Genomic DNA, 14,836 nt, shown 5'->3' on the forward strand with positions numbered 1-14,836 from the left:
TGCCCGCACATTCTCAGCGCACAAGAAAATCTATCCAGCGCATAAACAACATCAACATAACGTATTAATTAATATCTAATATTAGACTTAATCTAATCTAATTAATTCGCCCAATAATATTGTTTTTTTGTTTCTCACTCAGTGAGTGACAGGTGTCCAGCCAATGATACGATATGGTTCACTTACGTACGAAGCCAAATAGCCAATCATGGCATTGACGGTGCTTGCGTCTGGGCCCTGCCTATATGCGCCGTGCAGGTTAGCTAGCAGGTTAATAGATGCTAATACAAACCCCGCATCATGGCGAAACGAACAGGCAGCGACACATCCACTCACCAAGCCACAGTAAAAAAGAAATGCAGTTCTTTTAAGATGGAATGGTTGTCGGAGTATGTGCAAATTGAAGAAAAAGCGGTGAAATTGGGTGAGATTTTTTCTTTTTCAAGTGAGAAAGGTCTACTCTGCAAAACATGCAGCGATGCCAAAGTAGCAAGTGAGTTTTCAGAGGGAAAAATGTGGATTGAATGGAAGCTGGACTATCTCAAGCGTCACGTTCAGTATAAAAGTCATTTAAAAGCTGTCGAAACTGTACGAAGACTCAAGATGGGACAGGGGATTGGTACATTATTGCGGGAGAGCGCAAAAGGCCGAGAGAAAAGGAACGAGCTGTCAAACAAAACAAAATCGGACCCTGAACAAGTTAAAGTTCTCATTGACAATATTTTACTTGCAATCAAAAGGAATGCATCAATGCTGTCATCAACCTGGACAAAGTGTACAACCATTGGAGAAGTGAGAAGGACAGACGTGAAAAATAAGGTAAAATTTAAGTCAAGATTTGTGCATATTCTAGTGAAGGTTATTAAGATTTTGTCTTTATGGATATTAATCATTAAATGTTGTTATTATTAGATCATTTATGGGTAGTAGAAATGCCAAGAAAAACTGTGTAATTAGATATTTTACAGACAAAGTGTTACAGGAATTTGCACTGCATCACAAGCTACAGCACAAGTCATTGTGCAAAATGTGAATGTTTTAATGTGAGCAAAATGTTATGTCTGAAAGGTGTATATGTCTCATATCTTCCAGAACAGGACCCTCAGCCAGGCCAAAGCAGGACTCTTCCCATGGCCAAAGCAGGACTCTCACATACTGTATAACATTTACACATCCCATTTTTCAGATTTTTGTCTTTTTTTTAAGTGGACCAAATTACTTATTTAAAAATAAAGCGTGCATATCTGATGTTGCTCACAGTAGTCCTCAGTTTGCTCAGGGAGCTTGTGTGTATGCCCAGATACATGAAAAATTAGAGGGAACAGTGCTTGTGATGACACCCCACTGTACCCTTATGGAGAGAATGACAGTGCATTGTCAAAGTCACGGAAGACTGACATTTAATTGACTTGTAATTGTTATATCCAGTTTGAATAGTCTGCACTGATTTATTAAATAATTAGGCTTGTTTACAGCTCATAATTCTGATGCAATACTCCAGAAATCAATAACATTTCAATTTAATGAGATGTGTCGTTTGCAGTTCTATGTCAGACAGACTCAAGAGGACAAGGTGGAGAAAACAAAGAAACAAGACAAGTGATGTTAAAATGAACATTTATAATGACTCTGTTGCCGTCGCAAAAATAATCTTTAAAAAACAATTCATTATTAACACTGAAATGCTGACTTCACTGGTTGTCCACGAGTCATAAAACACAACTCACTGAATTTCTTTTACAAACACAGTACTACAGTTACATTAAATAGTCATTACCGTAAAATCTATTTATGAATAATGTTCAAATAAACACGTAAAACAATGACACTTTTTATAATCTTCCCGCCCACCTTTTAGCTGTCTTTGTCTTCAGCAGTTGCATCTAGAAAACATTCTGCTTCTGAGATGTTTCTTTGACAAAAGCCGAAAACAGACTGGCAGCATAACAATGGTGCCTGAGCTCTAATGTCTTCAAATTAGGGTGATGTTTGTCAAGAGGAATGGATCCAATAACCGTTCTACTGAACTAACATTAAGTTATGTAGGCTTGCCGCCTTTTGGCTCAGTACAGAATTATGTGGCACTCATTCAGACAAAAAAAAAAAAGCCATAAAAATCTTTCACACATTTTCCACTATGGCACTATAAGTAAGGCATTGTCCTTATGTTTGTGAATATAATCACTTTTCATTTTAAAAGATACGTAAATTCTGGCCTTGAAAGCCCTTCTGGCTGTTAACACTTTAGACTTTCTCACATTCCCCTTGTGACAAACGAAAGAAGTGTTCCCAATCAAAATACATCACTTTGCTTCAGTTGAATTATGGAGTAGATGCCACGGACTTCCGACTTCCGCAAGTCACACACCAACACTCGTCTCCACCCCACCCCACCCCTGCGCCAGCCGCCACCCCAAACGAGCGCTCCCGCCAATGGCCGTCTCAGCTCTCTGAAATGCTTCGGAGAACTGAGACAGACGCACTACACACTCGCACCCATTGACGGGAACGCGCAAGATGCAAGGACGGAAGCGCAAGTAACGGGACCAGGAAGTCGGAAGTCCCGCCTCCTCAGTGGCATATACCCCATTAGCGTGTATGCTGTCAGTCCATTTTTTTCTTTGAGATATAACAAACAGGTACACGGAAGTTTCAAAAATAAAATTTTACAACGTCATAAACATGTTGCAATGTACTGACATGCTCCCTTCAGTGTACACTTTGCAAGCAAGTGTTCAACCCTGCACATGAATCAAAGAACCAGGAAAGAAACATGACAGTAAACATGATGAAACATATCCAACATATACATGAGTTCTTGAGCATGAAGGAGTCAACTAAGTTCATGGGAGGGTCAAAGACAAAAAAAAAAGAAAAGAAAAAATGGCCACGACTGATTGGCAAGAATCTTCTTTTCTCAGATGAAAGTAGTCAGACATACTTTAAGCCATTTAAAGGGTGAACACAGTATCAGGTGCTCATCAAACTGAAACGCAAACAGTGGTATTGTGTAGGCTGTTTGACAATGAGGCGCAGGTAGATGAGGTTTTAAGGGTGAGAGGAGCAGCCTTAGCCAGTCTGTAGAGTTTAGCAGTCCGAGCCTTCTTGTGAAAGGGCTCTATGGAGGCCAACGAATGTCCAGAACACGTGGAGTGAATATGCTTTCGGAATGATACAGTAATTCATTTGGCATTCAGATATGGAGCAGTAAATGCAATACAGTAGTGAGGGCTGGAAGCCTAAGAGAATGAGACATTAACATCATTCAGGTAACAAACTAGGCCTTCAGCATTCTATATCTAATTGTTTTCCTCTATTATTTTTGTCATGTTGAGGTGGCAGAGAGAATCATCATTTTGCTGGTGCTGATTATTATAGAGGAGCAAAACTGCCAACATTAAAAATAAAGAAATTACTAAATAAAAAAATTAAAGTAAAAATAAAAACGGATTAAAAAAATATAATTCAAAAATTAAATACAAAAAATAAATATAAATGGAAATAAAAACAACAAAATATATAGAGCCCAACCCAAAACAGGCTTAGGACCGCCCCCTTATTTGAATAACATTTCGACCTGACAGAGCGTCAACATGAAATAAATAAATGTGAGAGCAGAGCGTTTTTATTGATTGATTGATATTTAATTCTATTTATATATTTATTTTGTATTTATTTTGAAATTTATTTTTGGAATCTTATTTTTTATTAATTTTTATTTTTTCTTCTATTTATTTATGTGTGTGTGTATGTGTGTATATATATATATATATATATATATACATATATACATATATATATATATATATATATATATATATATATATATATATATATATATATATATATATATATATATATATATATATATATATATATATATATGCAGTTTTTATTTTTTTGTATTTAAATTTGGAATTAAATCCGTTTTTATTTTCACTTTTATTTATTTAGTCATTTATTTATTTTTAATTTTGGCAGTTTTGGTCCTCTATAGATTAGATTATGCCTCTCAGATTTGACGGTAATATCAAAATGCATCCCTTAGTGCCTTCAGCCCCCAGAGAAAATTGGCTTGATGAATTACGTGTATTTTCTAATTTCCAAGACTCGGTCAACAAAAACAGATATAAAAAGACAAACATGTGGTCTTTCACATGTTAGTTAAAAACAAAACACACAGTGATTGACACAAACATCTGCTGAAGAGAATGTGAAGGACAATGCTTTAAAGAGAAGGAACATGTGCTACTTCTCGATTTTGTCTGAGACTCCAGCCCTTTCCATCACTCAACCCAACAGGATTAATAAATACAATTTACATCAAAATAATAAAAAGAAAAAAAATAGCTAATCAACGCGGTTTGCTTCATTTCACACCTACTAAGACCGAATTATCAGTAAAGTGCAATTATGCAACACCAAACAAACAAGATAATGTTAACAGTGAATTGGAAATTGGGTTAAACATAATCTGGTTCAATGGCCATGAGAGGCCTACCTGACTATAGCTGAAATCTGACATATATATTAACTCTACATGTTTGTGACATTCCTGCCCTGATTTTTACATCATAGACTGATAAAAAAAAAGAAGTGATGGGTACATTCATAGCTTAGAAACAGGCTTTCAAGCTGTGACAAAAACAAAACAAAAACATGACAGGTTACATGAGGTCAGAGGTGCCAAATCCAGGTCCAGAAAGTAAAAAACCCTGCTAGTTTTGCTTTAGCCTCAGGTGCTAGTTAGCTAGTTCCCTAGCTAGCTCCCACGGTGCCTGTTTACCTGCTAGCGAGCTAGCACCCATGATGCTTATTTACCTGCTAGGTTGCTAGCTAGCTAGCTAGCTAGCAAATGGGGCTAAAGCCAAACTGTGGCAAGGTTGATACTTTCTAGACCTGGATTTGCCATCTCTGCAAGAGGTTCAACCTGTTTGTTAAATAAATGCATGTCTAATATCTAAGTGTGTCAGATATAATAAGAAAAGAAAAATACTAAACAAGGAGCCAATTACATTTTCACATTTGCTTGTTTCCCTTTTTGTTGTTGTTTAAACTTCTTCTTGAACATATGAAGAAAAGAAAAACATCTTCTCTGTTGATGTCTGGAGATATCAACTTTAATCTGAGATATGGGTGCTGTGTCAGTGCTGTTTTTCTGGGCCAACATGACAATAATAAACTCCTTTCCAACTCACAACATTAAAACACAACTTGATAAACATGAGGTGAGTAAACTTAAGTGCTCTACATTTGACTGCATGCGGTGTTCTGAATGTTACGTACGAGTCACCTCGCAAATTTTTGTCACTTTTTTTCCTCCAAAATTTTTCTTTGATACCATGCATTAGAAGACGTGCAAAAAGATAACACCTAACTCCACAAACACATTTTTGATTGTTAATGGCTATGTTATGAATGCTTATAACATGTTATGCTTAGTCCATGCTGGCCATTAGAGACATTGTGAAAAAACAGCAGTACTTAAGCCACAGGTCAAACAAACACGCAAGGGATGCATGGAGTGTAAAACAACATGGACCCATACAAATCACAATCTTTTACTCTTGTTCTATGTACCTATGGGATAAAAGAATGCACAGACAGTTTATTGTCCTTTGTTTTCTTACATAATGTATTTGATTTTGATTATCTTTTCTTAACTTAAAAGACAATGTTTGGTTGGCACTTGATCAGCACTTCTAAACAAGTTATTGATATCTAACAATTGATCGCACACCTACAATTTCAAAAGCTGCAGAGGTCTAGTTTGGCACAGGTTGTACTATGGAGTCTATTATTACTTTTATTATCTTATCAATACTGTAGTATTCTATACACCTCGCTGTATGCTCCCACCTTTAGGAGCATATTTCTAATCAACTGACCAGACATCTTTTCAACTAAAATATTTTGTATAGTATACTTATCAAATAGCAGCATCTTCATAACTTACAAAAAGTACATGTAAACCTATTCATTCAAAATTGTAGTAACTTCAAAGATTCATACAACAGACATAAAACACAAAAACAGGACAACATGCTACTATATTGCTTCCAATATTCTTTACATTTTCTTACTGTCAAACTAAATAATCAGTGACAGAAATATGGACACCACCGGTTGATGAGTCATCATAATGCACAAACAAATCGCAAAGCTAATCTTAATCAGGCGTAATTGGCACTCTCATCATCCACACAAGTATAACATAGTTCACATTGTATTGACAACGCTGGACTGCATTTAGACTACAAACTAGAATAGCTACAATAAAGTACATATAGATCATATGACATGACATTGTATTCCACAGAAATGAATTCTGGTCATTTTCAGATAAGAGGATATGCATAAAGGATGCCATTGTTTCAGCTTGAGGTCACAAACAAGTTCCCATCGTACTTATGCATTCTGTTTGCTTTGTAAAGAGGCTGTGACATGAGCTCCAGTTGTTCAGCCGACATATGAATATTCATGAATGCTTAACCAATATCTGCTTTCATCTGGAAAAAAAGTCCTTTTCCATTTTTTTTCCAAAATCTTATTTGTTCTTGTTATAGACTGAATTGGACACTTTGCGTTAAAATTGCTGGTTGGTCTAGTAGCAGAGGTGGAAAATCCAGGTCCAGAAAGTAAAAACACTGCCACAGTTTGGCTTTAGCCCCAGGTGCTAGCTAGCTAGCTCCCAAGGTGCTTTTTTACCTGCTAGCTTGCTAGCTCCCTAGCTAGCTCCAATGGTGCTTGTTTACCTGCTAGCTAATGTTGAATTATTAACATTGTTTTTCAGTTTCAATTTATATTTTAGCCGTTTTGGATTTAGTTATAGCTGTGTAGCTCAATGAATAGTATTGTCTATTGTATTCTTATCTGTCTCTCTTTTCCTGGGAAAGAGGGAGTAGAGTCTGTACCAGTCTCAGTCGGTCGAGTCCAAGGACAGGCTGATTTATTATTGTTTAGGTCTAATCTGATTTGTAGTCCTGGGAACTTCTGCCTTTTTGTGAATGGGAGGGGTGAGGAGACTTTTCGTATTCACCCACTTTTCAATAAATAATGATGTGCAGGAGAAGGAGGGACACACAATCTGAACCGAACACGGCTTGGGTGTCTTCATTTTGTGTGACCAGAAGCTTCTGTTATGATGATACCTTTGCAAAGGGACTTCTTCACCAGAATCTCACCATTCAGTTAATTGAACACGCAAAGAGTAGAATACAAATATTGTCTACTTTAACACTAGCTAGCACCCATGGTGCTTCTTTACCTGCTAAGGAGCTAGCTACTTAGCACCTGGGGCTAAAGCCAAACTGTGGCAGAGTTTTTACTTCCTGGACCTGGATTTGCCACCTCTGTCTAGTAGTGGGTGTCACAGTTTTGGAGGCAGGTGTTTTCTGTGCATTTTAAGCCTTGTGAACTCTGCAACCTGGCAAAATAGTTTCATACCCTTTCGACCTAGTGCATAATCCCACCAGCAGCACACCCAACCACCGCTCATGAGAAGACAAGACAGGAGAAAGGAGAAAGAGGGGGAGAAAGAGAGCACAGTGGACTGTACAGGAGGAAAAAGCACAGAGCTATTAGGTGGGACCTAAGAATGACAACAAACGGCAACATGCAAGGGGGAATAAGATGTTGAGAGAAAGAGGAAAGTTAATGAGGTGCAGAGAGATATAATATTTGGCACTGTTTTGATCAGAGGTTTGAAGAATAGCTCCCTGCAATCAAGCAGTCCAGTTGCATTGATAATCCCCCTTTGCTTTGTGCTTGTATTTTATTGTAGGCTAAAACACTGGGCAGTACAATGTTCTATTAAACAATTATTTTACGAGAAGCCAAATTGGTAATGGAGGACTTTATACAGTAGTCGTCCAGGAAGAGAGGCCCACTAGCAACAGCCGCACAAAATATTCACACAGACAATCCATTTTGCTTTCAGAAATGCTTTGAATTATCTAGAAAAGTGGAGGGACAACAGACTCGGGGTTAAAATTTCCACAAAAAGATTTTCTTGGATACTACTCAGCTGTGTGCACAACCCTCACAACAATGTTTTCAGACAGCTGGTCATAGAGCTTTGAGCGAAAGGGACTGTTGGAAGATGTTTTAGTTGATAGGGGGATAGGTGCACAATAAAAACAGTTGGGTCAAAAGTAACCCAATTATGAAAAAAAAAAAAAAAAGGAGCAATCCACTTAATAGGTCAATTTGACCCAATTTGTTGGGTTGTTTTATACAAAATGACCCAATTTTTTGACCCAAGCAAAGGATCTGACCAATATTTATGAGTTGTTTTACACTATAAGCCCATTTCTTGATTCAAAGTTGGGTCAAATTGACCAAAGTAGAGGATGGGTCCATTTTTGACCCATAGTTGGGTTATTTTTGACCCAACTGTTTTTATAGTGAACATTCTAAAATATTTTAAATATTAAAATTTATTTTTGATCCAACTGTTTTTAGAGTGTACACTCAAATATTTGTCAGATCCTTTACTTGGGTCAAAATATTGGGTAATTTGGTATAAAACAACCCAGAAAGTTGGGTCAAATTGACCTATAAAGTGTATTGCTCCATTTTTTATCCATAATTGGGTTAATTTTGACCCAACTGTTTTTAGAGTGTACGGTATCATTTGGGAGAAGAAGAAACGTATAAATTTGCCGATCAGAACACATCCTCTAATTGAAGAGCAGTGTGCCTGTGCTGACGGACTTCATGAGATGTTGGAAGATAAATGTGTTTATGATAGTCAGGCCTTGCCTGTGTAACATCGATTTGCACATGAAAATATACACACATCCCAGAAGTGACAGACAAGCCTCACATTGTGTTCTTAATGTCTCACAGTGCAGTCTTCATAGACCAAGAGTACTCAAGATGAACACAATGGATAGCAGCACAGAGGAGAGGCCAAAGTACTCTGAGTGCTTAAGTAGTTGGCCTCCCTGCATTAGATTAACTATTATCCATGAAAGACAGTGATTCAAAAATATTTATGTGGCGTTTTATTATTACATACTCTGCCCAAAGTTAGTGATGAGTCACGTGTTTTGGGATTGATAAAAGGCTGCCTGGATGAACTGAAAGAAATGTTTTTGTCTTGATGTAAATAGAGAAGGATGGCTCACACGGAAACTGTGACCAAGCCTTCTTTTCAAGTGTCACTCTATTTCCCTTTCATTAGAGGATGCCTCTGAAGAATATTTGGTACCCTTGATGTAAAGGCAATAGTTCGTTTGTTCACAGATATTGATTCATACAGTTTGTTTTTAGTGCTTTGTTCCCTTTCCATCAGCACAAGTCTGATATTTATGTCAATTATAGGGATATTCACATACGACAGTAAGGCTGTTAGGTATATTCTGGCCATAGCCAATTTTTAGGGAGTAAGGATAGGTTTGAGACCTTAATTCTGCAATATAATGCTGACGTCGACCCTTTTCATTATGTTACAGCATTGGTCACATCTTCTGAGCTACCAGAGGTGGCAAATCCAGGTCCAGAAAGTAAAAACCCTGCCACTGTTTGGATTTTGCCCCAGGTGCTAGCTAGGGAGCTAGCTAGCTAGCTAGCAAGCTAGCACCAATTGCTAAAGCCAAACTGTGACAGGGTTTTCACTTTCTGGCTCTGGATTTGCCACCTCGGCATGGCTGGGCAATAAATCAGCCAAGTGGGAGTGGGAGATTTGGATGTGATAATGGGGAATCTCGAATCCTGTAGCACCAATAAAGGATTAAAACAAGAACCTATTTCAGGGTGTTTGTTGCCATGACTGGATATATTTCAATGTTTGTGCATTTGTGGGAGCGTTAGCTATGCGTTTTCATGTTAAGTATATTTATACATTCCTGTGTGTCTCCTCTATCCTCTCACATGGATTATTGAGCCCTGAACTAAACTCGCAGACTGCACATGTGAAGTTCAGACTGGGCTTGACTTTTACATTTCTTTCACTGCAAAACATTTGATACCTGTAAATAAAAAATATCAATAGGCAAATATTTTTTTTACATTCAGATCAACCTGCATTCACAGGTTTAATTTTTTTTTAATTGAATCTGATCATATTAATAAATAATGGATAAAAATATAATATACCCAAATTTAGAAATTTCAATTACAATATATTTCAACAAATGTCAACATAGGTATTAAGTAAATTATTTGCTTCTCGTAAACTGAGGTGGCCTCAGGTGGTTGTAAAACGGCTCCCCCATAACAGTGCCTTCTACATTGTATACAAAGAGAAAGATTTGTGAAACAGCTCCATTAGTTGGCTGTAATCTCGCTGGACGCACTCAACTCACCGGGAGCTGAGGTCTGCAACTGACATCAAAACCATTGAACAGAGATAAAAAAAACAACAACAAAAAAAAAAAAGGAAAGAAAGTAGATCATCAATGAGGTTTTCGAAGAAGGTGAAACCATATGCCTCACCCTTGAATCTGCAGCTTGGCAGTGGACCAGTTCAGCTTACTCGGATCACCATCATCAGAAAGGACTCGACACAAACTTTTAAAAAACATCAGGACACATCAGTCCTAGAACACATTCAAATATCACACACGCTTGTCTTCAGTGTCTCCCCCTCCTCCTCCTTTTTGATCCTCTCATTTAATTCTGAAATATTAAACACATATTTGGACGCTTCTCTTTCTTCGTCATTGTGACCCTCAAGTAGAATTCCCCTCTAGCTCTGTCCTCATCCTTTCCTTCCTTCCATCCTTCCTTCCATCCTTCCTTCTTCCTTTCTTCTTCCTTTCTTCTTCCTTTCTTCTCTTTCCTTTTAACCCACTTTTTGCGGGTTGGTAGCACGCACGCCCTGCTCATAAGTGATTCGCTGGCTGATGAGATACTGCGCTGCTTGAGTAGCTGCTGGCGACCCTGTTATGGTGACTTTACGGTTCCGAGTACCAGGAATGAACTCTCCCTTTTTGGAGATCTGGATGCGGGCTCCTGTTAGCTCCTGGTACTCTACCAGCGTTTTTCCTCCTTTTCCCAAAATTGCACCAACCAGATTTTCGGGTACAGCAATTTCAACCACGTCCTTGGCTCCATCTGCAAGCTTCTCTGTTGCTAATAGGGAGGAGGCCATCAGTGGGGATGAAGCGTTTAGGTAACCATTGGAAGCACCTGTCGCAGCTGCAAGAGAACCAAGGGAGAAACCACCAAGCCCGGTCACTGGGTGGCCAGCACTGCCGGAGGCATCGCTAGCATAGGAGGCTAGGAGGTTAGCTGCAGCCGCGGCCGCCGGGTTAGCGCTCGCCGCTACTGCAGCAAGGACACCAGAGGCTGCTGCGGGGTTAAGGCCCAAGCCCAAGGTGTTGGTATTGTAGCCATAGCTGGCCAGCGTGTTGAGGGCTGATGTGATGGCCAGGAGGTCATTGCCAGAGAAGGTAGACATGGCAGCAGGGAAGGCACCCATTCCTGTCAAGCCAGCCTGGCCCAGAAGGCTGGAGGCAGTGGCAGCTGCCGCAGCTGCGTTAGGCAGCACCTCGGCCGTGTTGGCGTAGGGCGATCCGGTGGGGTTGGAGTTAGCCACTGGGCCGGAGATGTTGGAATAACTGATGTTGAGGCAGCTGCTGCTCTGAGGGTCCTCCTGGATTTTTTGTACTATGATTTCCACTGCCTTACGGTTCTGTTCAGGCTCACCACTGATTGTTACCACTCGCTCCTGCAGGTTGATGCCTTCCGGCTTCTGGGAGAGCTGCACCCAAGCCCCTGACTGCTCCATCACCGCTTTCACTGTGGCTCCTCCCTTGCCAATAATCAGCCCAGCTGTGCTGTTGGGCACAATCAGTTTGGCCTGCAGAAAAAATATAAATTATATATAGTAGCAGCAAATGAACAAGACTACTTTTAACTATGGCGGACCAAAACTGCCCAAATTAAAAATAACTGACTAAATAAATAAATGGCTAAAAGTGAAAATAAAAACAGATATGAAAAATATAATTCAAAAAATTAATATAAATGGAAATAAAAACAACAAAAATATACATCCTAAATTAATAAATTAAAGTAAAAAAATAAATACAAAAATAAAAATCAAGATTAAAAAAATAAAAATAAAAATAAATGTTGAAATAAATACAAAAATAAATATATAAATATAATTAAATATCAATAAATCACAAAAAAACGCTCTGTTCTCACATTATTATTTATTTCATGCTGCAGACACTCTGCAGAAATGTTATTTAAATAAGGGGGCGGTCCTAAGCGTTGGGTTGGGCTCTGCCGTTGCAAACTGCCTTTCAATGGTCGAGTGAGCTGGTCGGCGAACAAAGAAGTCTCGCCGGCTTGTATGAGAGCTCCAGCAATGGACGACTATCTTGTCCACTGTCACCACAACTTGCGACCAGCAAAGCCTAACCCAAGACACGCTTAGGATCGCCCCCTCATTTGAATAACATTTCGACCTGACAGAGCGTCTGCAGCATGAAATAAATAAATGTGAGAGCAGAGCATTTTTATTTATTGATCAATATTTAATTATATTTATATATTTGATTTTGTATTTATTTCGACATTTATTTTAATTTTAATTTTTTTTTAAATCTTGCTTTTTAGTTTTGTATTTATTTTTACTTTTATTTATTTATTTAGGGATATATCTTTTTTTGTTTTTATTTCCATTTAGATTTTTGTATTAAATTTTTAAATTACATTTTTTTTATAGCAGTTTTTATTTTCACTTTAGTCATTTATTTATTTTTAATTTGAGCAGTTTTGGTCCTCCATATTTAAGAGCTTAAACAGAACGAGGGACAGCTCTGACTGAGTCTGAGCTATGGCAGCGCCTGCTTTACTCAGCAATTTGTTAATCCTAGGGGTTTAAGCTACAGCTGTCACATGGTCTTGCTATGAAAAACTGTAGGTAAAAATAACCACATACCCTCACTTTTTCCTGACCTTGCCAGCCTGTGGGTCATGGCCCAGGGAATGACTAACAGTGGTAACGAATAAACAAGGTGTCCTAGAAGTGAAGTGTGCCTACCACATAGAGACCACACACAACTAGTGTGTGTACAATGATGGATGACGTGATAACTCCCCTGAAAGCCAAACAAAAATATCTCAATTGGTCCCTAGTGGCTGGCTCCAGTATAGTTACGGCGGCGTATTAGGACCACGTATAAATATATCTTTTTTAGAGGGCGGGGGCAATATTAATAGAATAGAAAAATAAAAATAATGCAAATAAATTGCAAGAAAAAACTCATAAATTTGCCACTTTATTTAGTGGCAAATTTGTGAGAAAAAACGTGTAAATTTTCGAATTTATAAAGTGGCAAATTTGCGAGTTTAGAAAGTGGCACATTTTTGACTTTATAAAGTAGCAGATTTGCAAGAAAAAAAAGTCAGAAACTTACGAGAAATACATGTAGCGTACTACTCGGATGATTGTGCCAATACGTTTCGGTCAGGTTATCACATAAGGAGATAGTAATGGCTTTAAGTATTTGCAGGTTTTCTCGCAAATTTATTTTAATTTAGCAATTTATAAAGTGGCAAATTTTGCGAGAAAAAACCCCATAAATTTGCCACCTTATAAAGTCAGAAATTTGCGACTATAAAATGTCAAATTTTGCGAGAAAAAAATCATGAATTTGCGAGTTTATAAAGTGGCAAATTTGCGAGTTTATAAAGTGGCAAATTTTTGACTTTATAAAGTGGCAGATTTGCGAGAAAAAAAAGGCTTTAACCATATCATGTAAAGCATTCGCAAATTTCTCGCAAATTTGTCCATTTATAAAGTGGCAAACTTGCCACTTGATAAACTCGCAAATTTACTATATTTTTCTCTGAATATTGCCCCAACCATAAAAACCATATATTTATACGGGGCCCTAAGACGCCGTCGTATACAGTTTAGAATCCAAACTCTACTATTTTTATGCTTAGGAGTGCAAAGTCACGTTGAGATCAATTTCTTATAGTTGGGTCAGAATGGGCCCATCCACCAATCAATATTTGCTGGTTTCACTTATGTCATCAGCACAAGTTTCTATTAGATATTTTCACTTGAGATACTTTCAAGAGCCTTCACCATTGTTATCATACACAAACAGTCTTCATTGTACCTGTTTGATACGGTCAGGGTTGACCGTGGTCTGCGGCTGCAGTATGCTGACTGGCTCTGGCTTCTGAGCACTCTGGGGCATCTCTCTGACTTTTTCAGCAATGAAGTTGTGGACACCATTGAGGGCTTCAACAGTACCCTGTATCAGACAGACACGCTCTGTTGTTCCTGCAATGACAGAATAAGAAGAGAACAAACACAATTGATCAGATCCTTGAATACGCTTCAAATGGATTTGTTGGATTTGACTAAATCTACATTCATATGAAGTCTTCTTGGCAACGAAAAATTATGTTCCTTGACATTCTACAAAGCAACCCAATTACTGAGCTATTCCTTCCTTCCCCCATTTATACAATCAACAGAGAAACAGCTGAAAGAAAGAACCACGCTTGGTTAGTGAGCCACAGGGGGGAGAAGGATTCCTCTTCAGTGATGTAACTCTTTCACCAGACTAACATTGAGTCTTACTTGCTTTGCAGTTCTAAGAAGCTCAACAACCTCTGGAGTTCTTTCTACACCCACATTGTAATGCACAGTTTGAACCCTTTGATGCACAACATGGGTTAAAAGTGACCCAACCAAGTTTTTATGATCTGTATCTTTGCAATAACTTAATGTTATCATTCAGTATTCCAGGCATTCCTCAATTCACTTGTTTTTGGTCATTAAACATTGTTATTTTATTATTTATCTTTATACTTATTGAATAAAAATTATATTTTCATTACTACCCTTCCAATATTT

At 38.1% G+C, this 14,836-nt stretch overlaps 1 protein-coding gene across 2 annotated transcripts in view; it reads right to left on the reverse strand.

Moving 5' to 3' along the window:
* Positions 1-1,600: 1,600 nt before the first annotated feature.
* The window catches only part of nova1 (NOVA alternative splicing regulator 1), a 45,987-nt gene continuing 32,751 nt past the window's right edge, over positions 1,601-14,836 (reverse strand). For both annotated transcript variants that reach the window (XM_086098449.1, XM_086098450.1), the window contains exons 3-4: positions 14,091-14,257; positions 1,601-11,809 (exon numbers count right to left, since the gene is read on the reverse strand). In XM_086098449.1, the coding sequence (XP_085954575.1) occupies positions 10,790-11,809; positions 14,091-14,257 (1,187 nt within the window). In that variant the 3' untranslated portion in view covers positions 1,601-10,789. The remainder of the gene's footprint in view (positions 11,810-14,090; positions 14,258-14,836) is intronic.

The sequence above is a fragment of the Leptonotus elevatus genome, chromosome 16 (assembly GCF_054856555.1).
Source record: "Leptonotus elevatus isolate MCC_2025b chromosome 16, RoL_Lele_1.0, whole genome shotgun sequence".
NCBI lineage: Eukaryota > Metazoa > Chordata > Actinopteri > Syngnathiformes > Syngnathidae > Leptonotus > Leptonotus elevatus.